The sequence below is a fragment of the Aethalodelphis obliquidens genome, unplaced genomic scaffold, assembly GCF_003676395.1.
Source record: "Aethalodelphis obliquidens isolate GAN/ISIS:26980383/991018 unplaced genomic scaffold, ASM367639v1 scaffold2, whole genome shotgun sequence".
NCBI lineage: Eukaryota > Metazoa > Chordata > Mammalia > Artiodactyla > Delphinidae > Aethalodelphis > Aethalodelphis obliquidens.
The window spans coordinates 72,259,725-72,279,242 of NW_020837946.1; the positions used below are offsets into that span (position 1 = coordinate 72,259,725).

The following is a 19,518-nucleotide window of genomic DNA, read 5'->3' on the forward strand; positions in this document are numbered from 1 at the left end:
CCGAGCAGAAGAAGCTTAGAGACGAAAGTGCCTCCAGTCCTAAGCCATGGGAGATAAGACAGACTCAGAAACTGCAAAGTACCCGAGGGACCCAGCTGGGGTCTCATGGGAGATAAGACAGACTCAGAAACTGCAAAGTACCCAAGGGACCCGGGTGGGGTCTCACGGGAGATAAGACAGACTCAGAAACTGCAAAGTACCCGAGGGACCCGGGTGGGGTCTCTTGGGCACCTCTTTTTGAGAATTTCGTCATGTGCTCTCATCCTTCGCACACCGACGTGCTGTCTAGTTTACTGAGGGAGTGTCATTACGGGGCCTGTCTTGTGCTGAGAGACCCCACCCTGACCACTGGCTGACCACCTGAATTCTACAGGAACCTCTGAGTCTCCCCACTTGACTGCCTCATCTTACTCGGCATTCGGAAGCCCGCACACAAAATAGAATGTCATAGTCCACTTCCAAGGGCAAATCTTCTCATACTCAGACTGTGAATCCTGAAATACTCACAAGACTAAAATCACAGTTCACGTGTTTTCTAAGCAACCTGAAGCTTTAGGATTACACCTGATCATTAGTTTGATGTGGCTGTGCGAGTGACCAAGTTCAAAAATATTTATATACCCGGGTGAAATTCAGAGACTAACTGAGATATTATGGGATTTTTTTTTTCCCTTTTCCCTTTCTGGTGGTAATTTGAGAGAATGAGGAAAATGACATGTGAAAATGGGCATTTGCACCCTCCCCCAGAGTTTGGGGATGGGTCAGGGTGGGCAGAGGCAGGGAAGGAGGAGCTCCAGCCTGCATGGCAGAAACCCAACCTCTGGACTCAATCTCTTTGTATCCCAGTTTCTCATCTTGTACTACAGGGGGCAGAATAGAAGATTTCTTTAGGGCCCTTTCCATCTCAAAGTTCTGTGACTCTGAATTAAGAGTTGTTGCATTTATTAAACTATTTTTGTTTTGTTACCAATGAAACTTTTGTCATTTTATTTCTCATTACTAATTTTTATGGTTTGAAATGTTCAGTAAATAGGAGAGTGCACGTTCCTCTTGCTATTATTTTATACAGAGGGCCAAGTGGTAAGGATCCTACTGACTTGGGCTCGGAATTGGGAGGCGATGTTGCTGGATTTCTGAAAACTACCCATGAGACTCCTGACAGCTCTTAGGGGCCCACAAAAAGCAGGACAGAAAGTAAGAGGCCAACTCCTCTCTGCACCAGGGAATAAACGACTGTTTTGAAGGCACCTTAGTTAGGCCAAGGGGACATGTTTAGTAATCATTTCATTCTGTAATGGCACATAATCATCCAAAAGGCTGAATGCATGTCCATTAGGTTCTGGCTCTTTATAGGATGTCCTGCTCTTTGCTAAACTTGAGCCTGGCCCATGTACCCTTCCTTGGCACCCAACTATCATTTTCTTATTAATTTACTGTCTAATTAGAAATAAGGAGCTAATGATCAGGAAGGGAATACGCCTAATTTCACGTTCTTCATAGCGTCTGGAATCTACTGCTGGCATCCAAACATTTTAAAATAAACAGTGTGGAAATATTTTTACTTAGCCACATGGAGGAATAATAATCTCTTGCTAAATTGGAAGGAATGTGAATATAGCAGTCATTTAAACAAAGTCCATTATTATTCAAAGGCTACGTTTTGGTACTTAATACCAGTGTTAATGGGGTAAGAGAAGCATGATAATTTTGGGACATCTGGTTCATTAAAAGGTAGGCCTGCAGATTCTATGCAATATCTTCAATTTATATAGTTTTAAAAAACAATGCTTTCAGGATGCTCAATAACTTGAAACTCATATATCCTAGCTTAGAAACATATTTAATTATCTTGAACAAATGAGTTCAACATATCTCTTCTAGTGACAAGATGTTCCCACTTTCCACCCATAGTTTGTGGCCTAGCAGACATTCATTTTATAACCCAACTGGGGAACAACGATACTCCATCCAGCTTTCAGGTTTAAGCACAATAAAGGTAAAAAGTACCTTTGGAATAAAAACCTCAGCCTAAGCACCTACACGTATCAGCAATTACCGAAAGAAAAGCTCATTAGGTTCCAACCTGGAACATGTTCAACACGGTGAAGAAAACACAAGAATCACGTCACATACTAGAGAACTATTTTAATTAACAATGACAGCCACACTGTCCTGGGAAAATACACTGGGCCAAAAGTATTTTTCCTTCCTACCTCTGCAAATTAAGATGTGGCCAAAAATGCAGGCCCTGGGCAGTTATTACATTTAAAGCAAAGGCAAGACATCTTTTAAAAAGAATAGCTAAAATTTCTGCATTGAAGTGCGTTAAAAATGCCAGACTGAAACAAAGGGAAGTGCAAGAAAAGGCTTTGAATTAATAACGAGGTTGAATTACTTAATATTAAGGACAACAGAATACCTAGTTTCAAGGGGATAGTAATTTCTTCAAATAACACAATATTTTGAACACAATGGTTCATGGTGCTTTAACATTTCATGACCCTAAGTTGACTATAGTTTACAGTGAAGAACTCTTAGGCCGTACCTACAAAGGCCAAGCATCGTGCAAGGTTGGCCAGGGCCAGAGTATTTTGTGGAGACACTGGAAGAACATTAAATTTGGAAGGATATCTTCTAGGAGATGGGCAGCTGATAGGGAATGGTGGGTGATGCAGTCACAGAGCACCCTGCTACCCATGTTTGGAGCAGACATGTTTCAATGAAAATGGTTCAGACGGGGACATGCTTTCCTGGTTAGGAAAGGTCTGGAAGGCTGGATTTGGGGCTAACTGGTCTTCTCTTGTAGGGCTACTCTTAGGCAAAATGAGGTCCTGAGGGCTTATCTTCCTTGCCTCTCAAGTCATACTTAATGTCTTCTTGTTGCTTTCTGGACAACTGTGCTGCTCAGTCTTAATCCCACGAAGTAATGAGCCCCCTATCCCTGTGGGTTCAAGCACATGGTGGGCAGCTACTTTGTGTGGAAGCCGTACAGGGGCTCCATGTGTTGGATGGCTGATTGGACAAAGTGAATTTGGAGGTCCCCTCCAACCTTGTGATTCTGTGCTTTACAGACAGCGTATGAGTATCTGACTTCAGGAATAGTTAATGAAAGAGCTCATGGTTCTCTTGATTTTGTCATTCTTTAAAATACATCAGGGATTAGCTGCTCTTAAAACATTACTGATCATCAGTTAAAGTTGGTACCACTAAATTCTGGAACTGAGAAATGTGAATAAATAAGTTTTCTTGCCTCCATAAATCTTAACCTACAAATACATGTATACGTGTAATACACACATGACCCCAAGCAACTATGCTCGATTTATTATGACTTGGTAGTTTCACACTAGGTAGATAGTGTTTAGGTACAAATCGAACTTGGGCTGACATTTAGCATTTTGAAACTGGGAACTCACTTCCGAAGTCCTCTGGTCCAACTCCTTTATATACTGGCATTTCAGTGAATTGCTTACACACACTACTGCCATTCCAAAGCAAAGACTACTTTTGAAGAAAACGTTTCATAAGCAATCCATCCACATATCAGTATAAACTGTTCCAGGTAAAAGTACAGAGTTATAAAACAGTTCTTAATATTCCCTAACCTATAAGTATGGCCAAAAAATACTTCTAAAAAAAGCCTAAAAGCTACAGGCAGCTATTTCCAAAAAAGAAATATCAGAGGTTGTTGCTAGTTTTATATTGGAACTGATACAACCTATTAGGGAAATAGCTTTTTGAATTATGAAAACTCATATCCTCTTTCAAGGTCAAGGTCCAAGTCTTAAAACTTTTGTGTTCTCAGCACAGTTCTTAGTACTGTTCCCAAACAGAAATGAAGATATATGCAGTGAAACATCTAAATTAGCACTCACATCCAGAGTACGCACCAGGTAAATTAGCACATAAAAGCCCTTAATAGTAAAGTCTGGCTCTACTTCAAATAAATTTGATTTATTCTAAAATGAAAAAAAAAAAAATCACCAAACTTTCATACACTTCTTGTTTATCACTACATCATACAAACTCCTTGAGCTCAGTTCATGAAAGACACTGTTAGAGTTTCTCCCAAGGATAAAACCTCAGAAACAAAAATGCAGTCAAGACTTCTTCCTCCCGTGGGAAATTATGACAGAAGAAGAGAAAAAAGCTGCACATCAAGGATGTAAGGACCAAGTCATGATAAATCTGCCTAGTTAATCAAAACAGAACCAAATCTAGTAGAAGCTGTGCTTCCAAGGTCAGGTCGACCCTGGATCACTGCTGATCCCTCAGGGAGCCTGCACACATCATTCTGCAGCCTTGCTGGCTGCACAGGTGTATTACTGGGAGAAATTACTTGAACGTTCACAGAAGAGTTCAAAACGATGGGAAAGAAACATCAAACGAGGAAAGAAAGTACTCATATACTGCAAATAACACTGTCTTCCTAACAGGGGGCTTAGGACAAATATTTGGGTGTAATCACAGTGATTGTGCTAACTTGTAGAATGGATATGTCTATAATTTTTTTGCTTAATTTTATTTAGCTTGTTCTAATTTTCATTTCATACACACAATACAGAGTATGTAAATGTAAATAATTTATTTTTTGGTGTGAGAGGGTTTGATGCTTCAAAAGCATTTTATAAAGAGGGAGCTAAATTGATTTACTAATAAATCAATATGTAATTGAGATGTGTTAAAGCATTAATATTCAAATTACATTAGGGCAGGCGGTCCATTCTGGAGTTTAAGATTATATATAAAGTGCATTCTACTTTTAGTACGTAATTTTCATACCTTATTCGAAGTACAGGGTACTTATTTTGAACATGAATATCTTATGAGAAAGTTGATTCCCCTTAACTAAATATTAGATTCAAGATGGTTTGCTACATTCCTAAGTATTACTGAATAACAGCTGACAGAACCTAAAGCTCTGATTTCATAGTGGAAGCTAGTGGAGAATGGGATTCACTTGGAAGAAATGTCATTAAAACATTTTAAATTAACTATTTCAAGCATGAAAAATAGCATAGCAAATATAAAACAAACACCCAGATGTCCACCACCCCTAGCTTTGTTAAATACAGTTGACTTTTGAACAATATGGGTTTGAACTGCACAGGTCCACTTATATGTAGATTTTTTTCAATAGTAAAAACTATAGTATTGCACAATTGGTGGCTGGTTAAATCCACAGATGTGGAATCGTGGATACGGAGGAACTCCATATACGGAGGGCTGACCGTAAGTTATATGCAGATTTTCGACTGCACAGAGGGTCAGGGCCCCCAACCCCCAGGTCGTTCAAGGATCAACTGTATTAACATTTGGTCTTCTTTGTTTCAGATTTCTCTTTCCTTTTAAAGAAGTGGAGCCAGATTATACTCCTCAATGCCTTTTTCTCTACCCGCACCCTGTAGAGGTAACCACTATCTTGAATCTGTCTTTTACCATTCTAATGAAAAATTTTACCTTTATTGCATGTGCCTGTATCAAAAAATAAAGATAGTCTCAACCTGCATATTTTAAAATTTATACCATAGTGTCATGCTGTGCTTATCATTCTACCAATGTTTCTAGAGATTTATCTATGTTGCTACAGATAGCTCTAATGCACTTATTTTAGCCCTTCTATGTGGTTTCACTGTGTGAATGTACTGCCATTTATTTAACCGTTTTCCTACCAATGAATACTCAGTATTTCCCCCTAATACTCTGTTATGAACAGTGCTGTCATTAATCGCCCTCCTGCAGAACTGTTCTCTCAGCTTGACCTCAAGACAAAGCATCACTCAGTTCCTCTGGGACTCTCACTCCCCACGTTGGACAATCGTGGCCTGGCCATGAAATATTTCTCTCATTGTTTCCTCTTCTCCACTGCCCACCCCTTCTTTCTACCACTGATACAGTTCAAGCTATTATCTCTAGACTACTGACCTCCTCATAGGCCTCCCAGGTGCCAGGCTCATCTACTTCAAATCAATCCCCCACCCCTACTGCCTGCTGGAAGAATGCATATAAAAGCCCAAACTAGCCACGCCATGCCCTGTAATCACTCCCACTGCATGTGGGACACAAGTTCCCCAAACCAGGCCTGTGTTTCTCTCTGCTCTTGTCTCCTTTCAGCATCCCCCTCCTGCTGGCAGCGCCGCCTGTATAACCCATGCTGTCTCCGAGCCTCTGCTTGCGACTGGAAATATTTCCCCTGTATACCCAGCCAATGCCTCCTCAACCTTTAGGCCAGCTTTGGTTTCACACTGACCAGAGAACTTCCCTACCCATCTGCCGTGCTCCCAATGCAACCTCTACGGAGTCCAGCACTTGCACGTTTCACTGACATTCACAGAAAATCACTTGTGTTCCTCTGGAATCGAAGTGCTACTTGAGGGCAGGGACTGAGTTTTATTCAACTTTACATCTCCAGTACCCAGAGAAGCATCTGAGATACTAACAGGCTTTCAGACACAGGCTGAACTGAAGTGGAAGGTAGCCAATCCATTAAGTACAGTTTATTTTCATAAGGAAGGAGAGCCAGTCTATTTAAAACAAGTAATTACTACGGAATATGTAATGAAAAATGACGTATTTGGCCCTCTGTGACAAGACATCTGTTAGCTGATACTTATGCACTAACAAGTACAATAAATGATACTAGTTGAGGTGACTACAGCACTGCAAGTACCTTCTGAATCATTAGATTAACTTACACACAGCCTTTGTCACAGTTGTGAGCACTGTATTGTCACCTCCAACCTAGAACCTCCAAGTCCTTCACGATGCCACCATACATGGGCAGAATCTAGATGGTTTTCAACATCTCCTCCAAGACATGATCACATTCTTTACCCACCTGTGACCAGCTCCCTTACTTCTGCATCAACAGATTTTCTCAACAGTCGCAACAAGGCAGGTATCCCACCAACATTCTTCATCGCGATTTTATTTTCATCTGTAGACTTGCCAAAAACAAGGTTTCGGAGGGCACCACAAGCATTCTTCTGAACTTCCAAAACTCTGTGGTCCAAAAGGTCAACCAGATGCTTGATTCCCCCTAACCTACACACCTAGAATGAAAAATATTAGGTACCAGGCCTAAGTGACATGTGGTCAATCAGAGATCAAACAAAAGTCTGTTATGGAAAGATCACGGAAAACATACAACTCCAGATCATTTCAAATGATTATTTTTTATTCTAAAAAAATACATGTTCTATAAATTTTAAGGACACACTCTAAGATGAAGCTCTTTTCACAGGTTCATGGCTTAAAGAAGGGAAGGGAGACTTAGGTGGCTTAACGGCCACGTGCAGGTAACATGGTCATACGCCAACCCTCCGAATGTACACAGGGATTATGCTGTCACTTCCAAGTGAAATGCACAAATACACGACCACAACAAAGCTGTATGCAGGGTCGAAGACAACACAGGAAGAGATTTTTTTTTTTTTTTTTTGCGGTACACGGGCCTCTCACTGCTGTGGCCTCTCCTGTTGCGGAGCACAGGCTCCAGACACGCAGGCTCAGCGGCCATGGCTCACGGGCCCAGCCACTCCGCGTCATGTGGGATCGTCCCGGACCGGGGCATGAACCCGCGTCCCCTGCATCGGCAGCTGGACTCTCAACCACTGCACCACCAGGGAAGCCCCAGGAAGAGATTTTTGACTGAAGTCATTTGCTTTCTAGAACTGTTTCTCTAGGTGACTCTCCCTAAATTTTCTTCTATTTGTCACTTCATTAATATTTATGTGAATATTTTTGGGCTTTATTTACTGCATTCACCTTTAGTCTGTAACTGTGTGTTGTTCTAAATTTTAAGGGGTGAAAAACGCTTAAGTTCCATATGACATTGCAGGAGGAAAAAAGGTCTAAAATGTTAAATCTAGCCAATATCAATGACTCACTATGTTTCTGTAAAAGCCCCAAAAGCTTAAAATCTGAAATAAAATATTCATATATGTTCGGTATTAGTAATGGTTATAAATCCTTTACTTGTGTGTTGGCACCGATTCTGACCAGAATCTCGTAAAATACATGAGTTCACAAGTACATACTATAATTTGTATCTAATAGATTTATAGAAAATACTTTTAAAATGCAGGTTAAATTGATTTTGTTTCATGTTTTATGAATAAGCTAATGAGTGGACACCTGATTTGAAAATGCTAAATGTACTTCAAGAAATAATCTCATCCCAGATTTTCCCAAGAAATATTGAAATGCACAGCTGAGAAGTAAAAGAGTCACTGGTATCAGAACACCCCTTGAAAAGGGCCTCTAGATTGCATCTGGTCATTTCTTAAGCACACAAGCACGCAGCTGCTAAACGGAAAGGCACTGCTCGGCCCTCCCCATTCCCCACCCTGCCAACTCTGGCATCCCAGGCACTGGTCCTGTACCTCTAGCTTCACTTTGTTGTCGCCAAAGCACAGGTGTTGCAGGTAGGCTGCTGCGTTTGCCTGAACTGACGGGAACTGGTGCTGCAGCATGTGAATGACTTCAGGTAACTCGGGATCACGCCAGGCAAACTCCCTGCATGAGAAAAACGCGGCTTCAGAAAGGAAGGCCCGTGTTCTACCGATACACTGAACAAAACATTTGTCAGAGAAGAGAGCTCAGCGGAGACAATGGGAAGTTACAAAAATCCTAAAAGAACTATATATATATATATGTATGTATGTAAATAATTTTTATGCACTGATGAACATATCACAGATGCTTATGATCTTAAAGAAATCATGATGCACAGATGCAGAGAAACATTCAGGGTAACAAAGAGGTTCTTAATATGGGTAACTTTTCCATTCTTGTTTTCCTCCTCCTGATTCTAATTTTACGCCTTTCTACCTATGTAAGAAATTCGCAGGTGTGAGGCTCAGGTAAACAAGTGCACTTCAGCTAGGTGAGATGTCACTCCTGAGGAGGGAGGAGCAAAAGCCAGTGGAAATACTGTGTGCCTGATGATTTTTAAGAAATTTAATATATATGGTTGCTCTTGATTATAAGAAACATAAAACATGATAAAAAATGTTTCTGCAGTAACCCTATATCCAGAGAAAACAGCTGTTGACATTTCCCACTGGTGTTTTTTCCAACATATGCAGGCAAGTGTGCACATGTGTGTGTACAGAATTTTTTTCAAAGAATTGGATTATTACTAAATAGCACGTACTATTCCGTGCCAGGCACTATTCTAGGCATTTTATGTATATTAGTTCATCTATTCTTAAATTGACCTTGTAGATTTGGAGGTTGAAGCAGAAGGGCTAAGCGACTTGCCTAGTGTCACCCAGCTGGTCAACAACAGAACAACATTTGAACCCAGGCATCTGCCTTCAGAGTCTGTGCCCTCACCCCCGTGCTATCCCACTTCTTGTACAATAAGTATACAATCATATTAAATATACATACATACTTTTATACTATGTTTTTTTCAGGTAACATCACATTGTCAGATTTACTGATGTAACTTGATCGGCTCACTGTTTGGAATCCTTGTTAAATGTGATTTTATGCTTATGTTACATAAAGACCAGCTTCTTACAAATGGTTCACAAAGCAACAAATCTGCAGACTTTGATAACAGGATGGAGTAAACTGTTAATCAAAAATGAATTAATCCTGAAGAAACTTAAAAATAAATCTTTAAATTAATGACCCAGTGATACTTCTATGGCCCAGTTTTTAAAGGTCCACAGCCTCTCTGGGAAGGCTCCAGTATGAACTGGTACATCCACTACAGAGGCTCAGGTCATTCCACACCTGCACACACACATTCATATCACACATTGGTGCATTCTTACTATGCTACAAGTGCCAGAACAGGTGCTGGAGATACAAACGTTGAATAAGACATAATTTTATGTATAGGGGCTTGTATGCCAAACTAAAAAAGTCTAGTCTTAATAGCAATAACATGAATAATTACTTATTGAGATTATCTGCGTCAGGTATTCTGTCAAGAACTTTATAGATATTATTTCACTTACCTTGACTGTTGCCCCATAAGGTAGGCACTATCAAATAACATTAGATATAGATAGACGAGGGACCCGGGATTAGTAATTAAGAGGTGGAGGTTAGTGGTCTAATATGTTATCACCACGCACAAGAAACAGAAAGCTGGTGGAGGTCTTAAAGCAGAAGCGTGAGAGAATGCAACAAGGTCACATTTATAAGGAAGATAACTCTGGTGGCCAAGTAGAGAATATACTAGAATCAAAAAAGACTGGTGGCAAGGAGACTATCCCCTATCCCCACATTTGCTCAAAATAGGACCATCCTTGATTTTTCTCTTTCCCTTATCCTTCTCATCCAATCCATCAGCAAACTCTGTTGACTATCTCCAAAATATTTAATATAAGCCAAATCCATCCACTCTTTCTATCTTGGCTGGACCCTCTACATGCCACTTACATGTTCTCTCTGCTTCAAATATCACTCCCTCCCCCAACTATTCTTTGCACGGCAACCAGATGATCTACTGAAAACTGAAATCAAGGGTGAGATGGAGATTTCCAGCTTGGGGAATAGACTGGATGATGATGATGTCATTAACAGGCATTAAGAAGACCATAAACGCCGAGAGGCAGGATAACGCAGCAGAAGAAGCACAGAATTTGGAGTTAGATTGCCTATGTTTAAGTCCCAGGTCCTTCAATTGTGATGTGATTTTGAAAACCATTTACATAGAACTTCAGTTTCCCCATCTGTAAATTAGGAACAATAAAACTATCATGTCTAACTTTTTCTTAGGCTGGCTATGATGACTAAATTGTGGTGATATATATTAAAGTAGTTTACATACTTTGCATTATGAAAGATGTTTTACTAATATTCATCATCCCTGAAAAATGAACTATACTATGTTAACTATTTCTGATGAAAATCTATCTAAAGTCTATTATATATAAATCTATAAGGTAATTAACAGAGTGCAAGGAGTGTGATTTAATCTTTCCGTGATGACTCAATCATTATAAATACACATTTCTGTTCTCTTTAAATGGCACAGGGATGGTCAAGATTTCCTAGCGTCCTTGGGTGCCTCCTGAGCCAGACAACACAAAGGGTGGGCTCCCGCTGGAGATGGGCAGTTAGGCTCAGTTGACACCAACTCCAACCTTGATTTTCAGGAGAAATTTACCCTGGAAAGACTTCTATCAATTCATGGGCTGGCTGGATGGCACCAATGCTTGCCAAGATTTGCTTCATTAAAACCTAAGCCCAGACTTCTGTTTTTAGCCATGATAGAGTAGTAACCAGTACTGGACTTTGCCTTCCTCCCATAAACAACCATTAAACTGGACTAAATGTGTGAGGAAACTGTTTTCAGGCCCTAGACAACAAGTAACACAAGAATGCAATCCTTGAAGGGGCGGGGTATCACCCTGGGAACCCCGTACTCACTTGGCTTTCTGCCTGAGGGCCCTTTTTGGATCATGGCACAGGAAGCAAGTCTGAATGGGCATGATGGTCTAAGTGAACTGAGGGGGAAAGATTGGAATTTGGAGATGCTCAAGAGGTTAAAATTTGCAGGGCAGGATATTGGAGAGGAGAAAGCTATGCAGAGGAGATTTAACAAGTCTGTGTAAGGATTACGCACAAGTCGTTAGTTGAGCACTGGGCTGTACACGTGCCTTGCATGTACATGTACAGGTCTGGTGGAGAATAGCTGTTTAGGAGTAAGAACCATTCCACAGAGTCAGGGCCATGTTCTAGGAGTAAAATAAATCTAAAATAGACCTGTCCTAGCAAAGAACAGAACCAATTGTGACAGGATCAAAAGCACTTGTCAGTAATTTAGTTATTTTCCACAACGAAACTTAGAATCCTAAGAGGAGACAACATAATACAGAGTCCCCACGATGTATTATCCACAACAATCAGCATATAATTTAAAACTGCTAGGCATAAGAAGAAACAGAAAAATGTGACTCTCAAAGATGTAAACAAACAAATAATAGAAACAGACCCAGAGAAAACTGAGATGTCAGAATGATCAGAGGACTTTAAAATGGTTTTTATAAATGTGCTCAAAGACGTAAAGCAAAAGATGTATGTAAGGAGTGAATAGATGGGGAATGTTATCAGAGACATGAAAACTACAAAAAAGCCAAATTAAAGTGTCAGAAAAAAAATCCACTGGATGGGCTTAACAACTGACTGGAGACCACAGAAGAAAAACACAGCAAATCTGAAGACAGATTAATTTTAAAAAAAGATCCAATATGAAGGATACAGAGAAAAAAGATTAAAAAAAAAAAAAAGAACAGAACTTCAGTAACCTGTGAGATGATGTCAAGTTATCCCAGGAGAGGAGAGTGAATTTTGGGCCAGAAAAAATATTTACAGAAATAATGGTTGAATATGTCTCAATTTTGGTAAAATCATCAACCAATATTTAAAAGAATTTCAGTGAATCCCAAGCAGGTTAAATGTAAAGAAAACTATGCCTAGGCTTGTTAGAGTAAAACTGCTTAAGGTCAACAATAATATGAAAAGTCTGACAGGCAGCCAGAGAGAAGATACATTGCATAATGAGAAGAACAGTACAAATATTGGCTGACTTCTCATCAGAAACAATGGAGGTCTGAAGACAAGGAACAACATCCTTTAAAGGACTGAAAAAAAAAACACCACACCCTATTAACCCTAAATTTTATACCTAGCAAAAGTATCGTTTAAAAACGAGTAAATGAAAACACTTTCAGATAAATTAAAGTTGAGAGAATGTGTTGCCAGCAGACATGCAACACAAGAAAGGCTAAAGAAAGTTCTTCAGGCTGAAGGGAAATGAGTGGAGATGGAAACTAGAATTTCTAGGAAGACATGAAGAGAACTATTTACAACTAAGTATGCAGGTGAATATAAAGACCATCTTTTTAATTTAGCTTAATTTCTTTAAAAGACAACTGACTATTTACAGTAAAATTAACAACACTACATTATGGATTTGATAATGTATGTAGAAGTAAAATATTTGACAACAACTTAAAGGTCAAGGAGATGGTAAATGGAATTATTCTGTTGAATGGCACAGCTGAAGCCCTCCTCAGAAAGAACACCATGAATGCTGTCATTCTTTCAGTCACTGTCACTTTCCATAACAAGTACTTTGTTACTCCTTTCAGATGAACTATCTGTACTATTAATAAATTTTGCTTCCAAACTAGACAACTATTAAAAAAAACTCACACATTTCCTTTTATGTATAAAACATCAACAACTTCTTAAGTCTTGTAGGGTAGTTTTCAGGTTAACTATAATGTAGCATTAATGACAGAGGAAGTAAGTTTAGAAGTGAATAAAAATAGTAAAATTTGCTATTTTTAAAACTAAAAATTAAGTAATAATTATCATGAGTTTTTAATTTCATGGTTTGACTATTCAAACTTTAAACTCATTTGGATTCCAGTTTCAAATAAATAAATGCACCTATTATAAGATAATCATTTATTCGTCTTACAAAATGCATTATCAGTAAAGTTTCACATAATCAAAGCTAGCCATAACAGTTTTATGCATTAGACTATGAAATTATCATACTATGAATAACTGAAGTATATTATCAGACACAAAATCCTTCTTTATAATGAATCAACTCATATCAGAGGTCAAAACTGAAGTCTTCAGGAATGCATACTAAACTCAAAGCTCTTATCATATTTCACTGCTTTTCTGGGTAGCTATTCTTTTCTCTGCAGATTCAGCCAAGGGATGGTCTAAATTACCTACAATTCAAAACCCTTTTGAGAATTTCTGTATCTAGTAGCGTGCCCTAGTCTGTTGTTCTTGTGAGGACTTCAAAAAGATTCCACATGCTGCAGAGCAACTAAGCCCATGCGCCACAACTATTGTGCCTGTACTCTAAAGTCTGTGAGCCACAACTACTGAGCCCACACTCTGCAACAAGAGAAGCCACCGCAATGAGAAGCCTGTGCACCGCAAAGAAGAGTAGCCCCTGCTCACCGCAACTAGAAAAAGCCCGTGTGCAGCAACGAAGACCCAATGCAGCCAAAAATAAATAAGTAAACAAACAAATTTAAAAAAAGAAAAGAACAAAAAACAAAATCATGTAAAAAATTTTTGACTTAATTATATTGGAGGTGTTATTAGACAAATTAGTTTTAGAAATCCTTAAAATAACAGAAGGGTGACAAATAGGAATAGCAGAACCAAATGTATGCATACACTGTAAAATATTTTAGGCAAAAGATTGAATAGGTGGAGTGGTTTTAGTGAAGCAGTGGGCTTCCCATTCAACTCAAAAGTACCTTAGGTTATTTTGTTTTAATAACCAAACCTCACTCATGCTTTTAATTCATTAGAATAAGCTGGTAGGCTGCTATAAATGAATTGATGATGATAACAATCTTTCAGTGAAACAACTATTTGTGGGCAAAGAGTGAATGAAATCTTGTTAATATATGCCTTAAAATAACACTCAAGCTGCTTAAAATTTAGAAATAAATTCACTCTTTCAGAAGCTAAAATTCTCTTTTAGTTTCTAAATATCTTTATTTCCTGAATATTTTAAATGACTTTCATTAAAGAGATGAGGCTACTTTTCCAAAATCGATCAAGTACTAAATGACTCATCTTAATAAAACACGTTTTCTACATGGCCAAATAAAATTAAAAGCAGGAAACATCTATTATTTGCCAAATATTTTTTGCTCATGAGATGTGAGAATTTCTTGTAAACTATCTTCCCCGAAATGGCAGAAAGCTTTTCGAAGGACCTAGTTGATAAAAGCGCAACACGGCACTGACCAGTATGATTCAAAATGCACATGACACTGGTCTTTCCCAGTTTAAAACAACCATATGCATTTTCTGAAGCCATCACGTAAGAGGTCAGCCAAGATAAAGGAAAAGGCATAAAATGATCTTTAAAATCTTTTGTGTAATTCAGACGTATCCCAGGTGGTTTGCCTTGATGAAGTATTTCAGTTGTGGGTGCTGCAGATATTCACACAGACCTGTGCATTCTCTGACTTATTATTAAAGCGCTGAAAGAAGGAATCTATCTCTAAAGGGAAATTAACCTCAATGACCTACAGTGCTGGCAAACGACTGGAAATATGAGAGATAAGGAGTTACTGATATTATAACAGACACGGCAACTTGAAAAAAGTCAGGATGAAGGAACTAGTTGACTCCTGAGATATGGTGGCATTCTGGAGACTCATAACCAGTACTTGCCTGGGATCTTTCTGAATGCTGTCTATTGATGGGGATCTCGTGGTGCCGTCATCAGCTGGTGCTATGTGCTGAAGCCTGTTATAATTGCACTCTTGCACTCGGTATTGTATTGGCCTGTAGGGCTCCGCATAGGTAGCTGTTGTGTTCAGAGCATAATTATTTCTTTGGTATGTAAGGGTACTTCGTTGGCTGGACGTCCTTTGCAGATTTCCAACACCTACTAGAAAGTCAGCATTTTAAAAAAGATTAGTATGTTCTCCACAAAGTGATACTTTTCAAAGTCAAAATATTTTTAGTTTTAAGAAGGGTTAAGTTTTTAACAATTATATAAATTGCTTACTTTTAGGTATTACCAATCTAGCTCATTAGTGCTAACAAAGGCACTGAAGTTTTTAACATAACACAAACAATATTTATGTCAATTTTATTAGCAGGAAAAAGCAAAAATGAAACTATAAATCTGTTTACACAGTAGGTCTTAATGTTTAAGATTTAGTAACAAAACTGAAAGTGAAATAAAGGAAAATAATTAAACTAATCTTAGAAATAGATAACAAAATTTCATAACTACATTTTAGCAATAAAAGACACGTAAGATATTCAAACTTATAGATAACTGAAACCGTCAAACTTTGGACACCTAGTGAATACAGGTTACGTATTTCGATACATATTTTATTTATAGACTTGTGTATTTTGATAACATTGGAAAATATACTTCACAGGAAAGAAGACTGATATATCAACTTCTTCTAAAGCTACTCCTTAAAATGATTGCGTGATGCTATGTATAAAGTATTGTACATTGTATTTAACCTTTCTTTCCAAATTATTGCAGTAGGTATCTCTCCAATGATTGTGTTCATATTCTTCCTGCAATTAACATATTTTAACACTATTTACTTCTTAATCCTAATAAAGAAATTCTTCAATTTACAGAACATAATGAGTGAAACATTTCTTCACTAACATCTATTAAAAATTGGTACATTTTATCAGGAGAAAAATACCACAGTGGACCAAACTGTCAGTTTTTGGCAAAGAACCAATTCAAATTCAGTCTTCTCCCTCATGGTGTTCTGTGAGGTATGGCTCCTAGAGCTGTGTCTTTAGGGAATTATCATTGCTACCTGGAATTCATTTATGGGCACGTTAATAAATCTGTACTAACTTTTTTTTTTTTTTTAAAGCGGCCTCTTGGGACTTTATAAGCCACACCCGTAGCACAATCTGGCAGCTCACGTGGCCACAGGTTCTAGCTTCTGCTCTATCAGCCGCTACGGCTGTGTGACACAAATGTGAGTCTGGGGGTGCAAGGGTGTGATGCACTAGCTTCTTATTTTTCTTATTTTAAAAATTATTATTATTATTTTTTGGTCACACCACGTGGTATGTGGGATCTTAGTTCCCCAACCATGGCTCGAACCTGGGCCCCCTGCAGTGGAAGCACGGAGTTCTAACCACTGGACCCCTGGTGAATTCCTGTTCCCTACTTTTATAACTGCCATCATTGCATTCTGTCCCAGATTGAGTCTATCATAAGGAATATTTATTTCACATTCTATCACTTAAGAATTCAGAAGAGATTCAGTAACGAAAAAAGAGTAATACCACGTACACTTGGGCTACATACATGCTAAATCAAAGATAAGCCAATAGCTCACGTAGGGATTTTCTCTAAATACGTGTTCTAGGAAACAAAAATTACAAAGAAATATTCCAAAAAAGGCTTTCCTTTCTATATCTGATATGCTTCTAACCTGAGGAGTTGGATTTATAGCTCAACAAACTTATTTGTGAATTAAAATATAATCACTGTGTTCACTGATCAGATTGAACTAAGGTAAAAATATATCACTTATAAGTAGGTACTAAATGAACTTCTGTTTTACTGTTTATTGATTTGCTTTCACGGCTGCTTATCTGACAACCAAATGGGCAATATGAATTCACTCTAACAGGAAATCCATCTCAATAAAATCCTCTACTCTTGGGCTGGTGAAATTGGGAAAGCAGCTGAACAGAGCTGATGCCCACCCGAACCTGTGCGGTACAGTGCTGTCTGCGATCCTTGGAGCTCCACGGTTCCGTGGTTTGGGCTGCGGTAAACTGGGCTGTAATAGGTCCTCCCCTCATAGATAGGAGTGATGTGCAAGTCGGGAGACACAGTTGAACGAAGGTCTTGTCCAAGCTGGCTGTGCTGACTAGCATAGGAACTCCGTAAGCCTACAGGCAGGAAAATTACATCATTAAAAAACTTGAAAGCTGTGGTGAGGTTAAAAGTATAACTCCTAAACAACAGGACCAAATGCTGAGTCTAGACACCAAACCTAGTGAGTTTTACAAAAGAGGGATAACAGATATGAATGGGATACCATATACATTCTAAAAATAAAACTTTCTCCTCTGGCAGCAGGATAAAAGTAAATTTTCTTAAAAAAATATAAGAAATTATTAAATGGTTTGATACTCTGAAATTCATCCCCCAACTGTAAGCTATTTTATGATGGTGACCAAAAAGAGAGCGCCGTCATGTCCCACACCTCTTTAAATCCCAACACTTAAGACGACACCTACATAATAGCACTTAGAAATAGGCTGATGTTCAAGAACTGTTCTGAACTTTGTCTCAATTCATTCATCCAAGATTTTTATAGAAAAAGGTGAAATTTTATGTTACAAAGTTTAAAATATCATCAGCGAACTAATAAGATTTATAAAGTATTCTTTTATTATTTGTTATCACAATTAAAAAAACAAAACAAGTGTTTTTCTAGGAATCCAAATACCAGATTCTTGTTTACCTTCTTTCTAGTGTAAAGGAAAAGTACAAAGTTAGTGTATTAAGTCATTTCAAATACTCTCATTCAAATTATTAATAATTAATGCAAATTTCAAACCCAAACATGTTATTTTCTTTAAAAAAGTGAATTAGTATATTCTACATTATGATGCTCAGAAATTTGTGAGGTGTCATCATTCATTAGTAAGTAAAATTTGTCACTTGGTAAGAATACCAACTAAGGTTACATTCTAAATCCGAGCAAGAAAAAGCACAAACATATCTGAGGTCAGTCAGCATATATTCGCTTTTAAAAAGACTGCAAATAATCAACACAGTAACTAATTACCAAAAGACACGATTGCTCACATCTTGTTAGCTCAGTTAATCATATGACAACTAAAAGTGAATGGGCCTGAATGTGAGTGATAATTACATGTTGCTTAGTGAGGAGTGGCAAGAAAGTTAATACATTAAAGCTTCTAATATGAATGATTATTACCAACCCCGGACAGCAATGTGACATGGGAAGAAATTAAATGAACAAATGTGGGTTTTGGCTACTGGCTCCTCACTTGCTAAAATTAAGATCACAGGTTTATACAATCTTATAATTGGGAGCTCATTCAGCCAAATCTTCCCATTTTAAAATTGACGAAACAGAGCCCCAAAGGAAATGTAGTTCATCCCCTTCAGAGAGCTACTTCCTGGTGGGGCTGAGAGGAAGCCCCCTCCATGATCTGTCATTGCACTGGACAAAGCTATTTCTCAAGGATCAATGAGACATGGTGTGAGAAACCTCGAACTGGACAGAGCCCTCCACAGACATAAGGTTAAGGAGGGAGGTTAGCTCACCAGGGGTTCATGGAAGCCCATGTAACTCTAAAGACCATATTATGATTGCTGTTGTAAAGTTCTCATCTGAGGATTTCAGCTTTTTATTCACTGGCAGATTTCTCATTCTTAGCACAGTATAAACTCCATTTCTTTATAGAGCCCAAGAGTATCTTGAACAAAAGTTGCAGGCATTGATTTTGTTAATGGTGACGTAAAGTGGGCAGGAAAATGCACCTAGTTCTTGGAAATCTTATCAGTATGAGGCATTATTTTAATATTCAGTAGAGCCCTTGATTTACTGTGAGACTCTGAAGATCGCAAACACTTGGGCGGAGGCAAGCTGAGCCCTGGATGCTCCTAAAGTTGGCTAAGCCGCCTTGGCTCACCACCACAGTGATGTGAAAAGAGACCAAAGCATTCTGCCCCGTTCAGAATGTGATATTCTCACTGTGCCAGGATCTAGCTGGAATCTTCACTGGAATCCATATAATATGAAAACTTTCATAAACATTTACTATGATTTCACAAGAAAGGTAACCAAATGAGCTTGTTACCACGTACAACTATAAAAAGTATCCAATAAACAGCCCCCTGTTACAGGATTATTAGTGAGATGAAATGACTGTACGTGATAGACTATAATGGGAAATAAAAACTTAAGAATTATAGTGAAATAGCAATTTCTCGATATTAGAAATCTTTGTGAA

General features: G+C 38.4%; 1 protein-coding gene across 14 annotated transcripts in view; it reads right to left on the minus strand.

Annotated features, from left to right (window-relative positions):
* PKP4 (plakophilin 4) overlaps nt 1-19,518 on the minus strand; it is a 251,052-nt gene that overhangs the window by 32,291 nt on the left and 199,243 nt on the right. For 10 of the 14 annotated variants that reach the window (XM_027130862.1, XM_027130792.1, XM_027130785.1 and 7 more), the window contains 4 exons: nt 17,230-17,418; nt 15,193-15,412; nt 8,385-8,517; nt 6,839-7,052 (listed from right to left, as the gene is read on the minus strand). In XM_027130862.1, coding sequence (XP_026986663.1) covers nt 6,839-7,052; nt 8,385-8,517; nt 15,193-15,412; nt 17,230-17,418 — 756 coding nt within the window. The remainder of the gene's footprint in view (nt 1-6,838; nt 7,053-8,384; nt 8,518-15,192; nt 15,413-17,229; nt 17,419-19,518) is intronic. The other 4 variants (XM_027130817.1, XM_027130809.1, XM_027130843.1 and 1 more) reach the window with 3 other exon arrangements.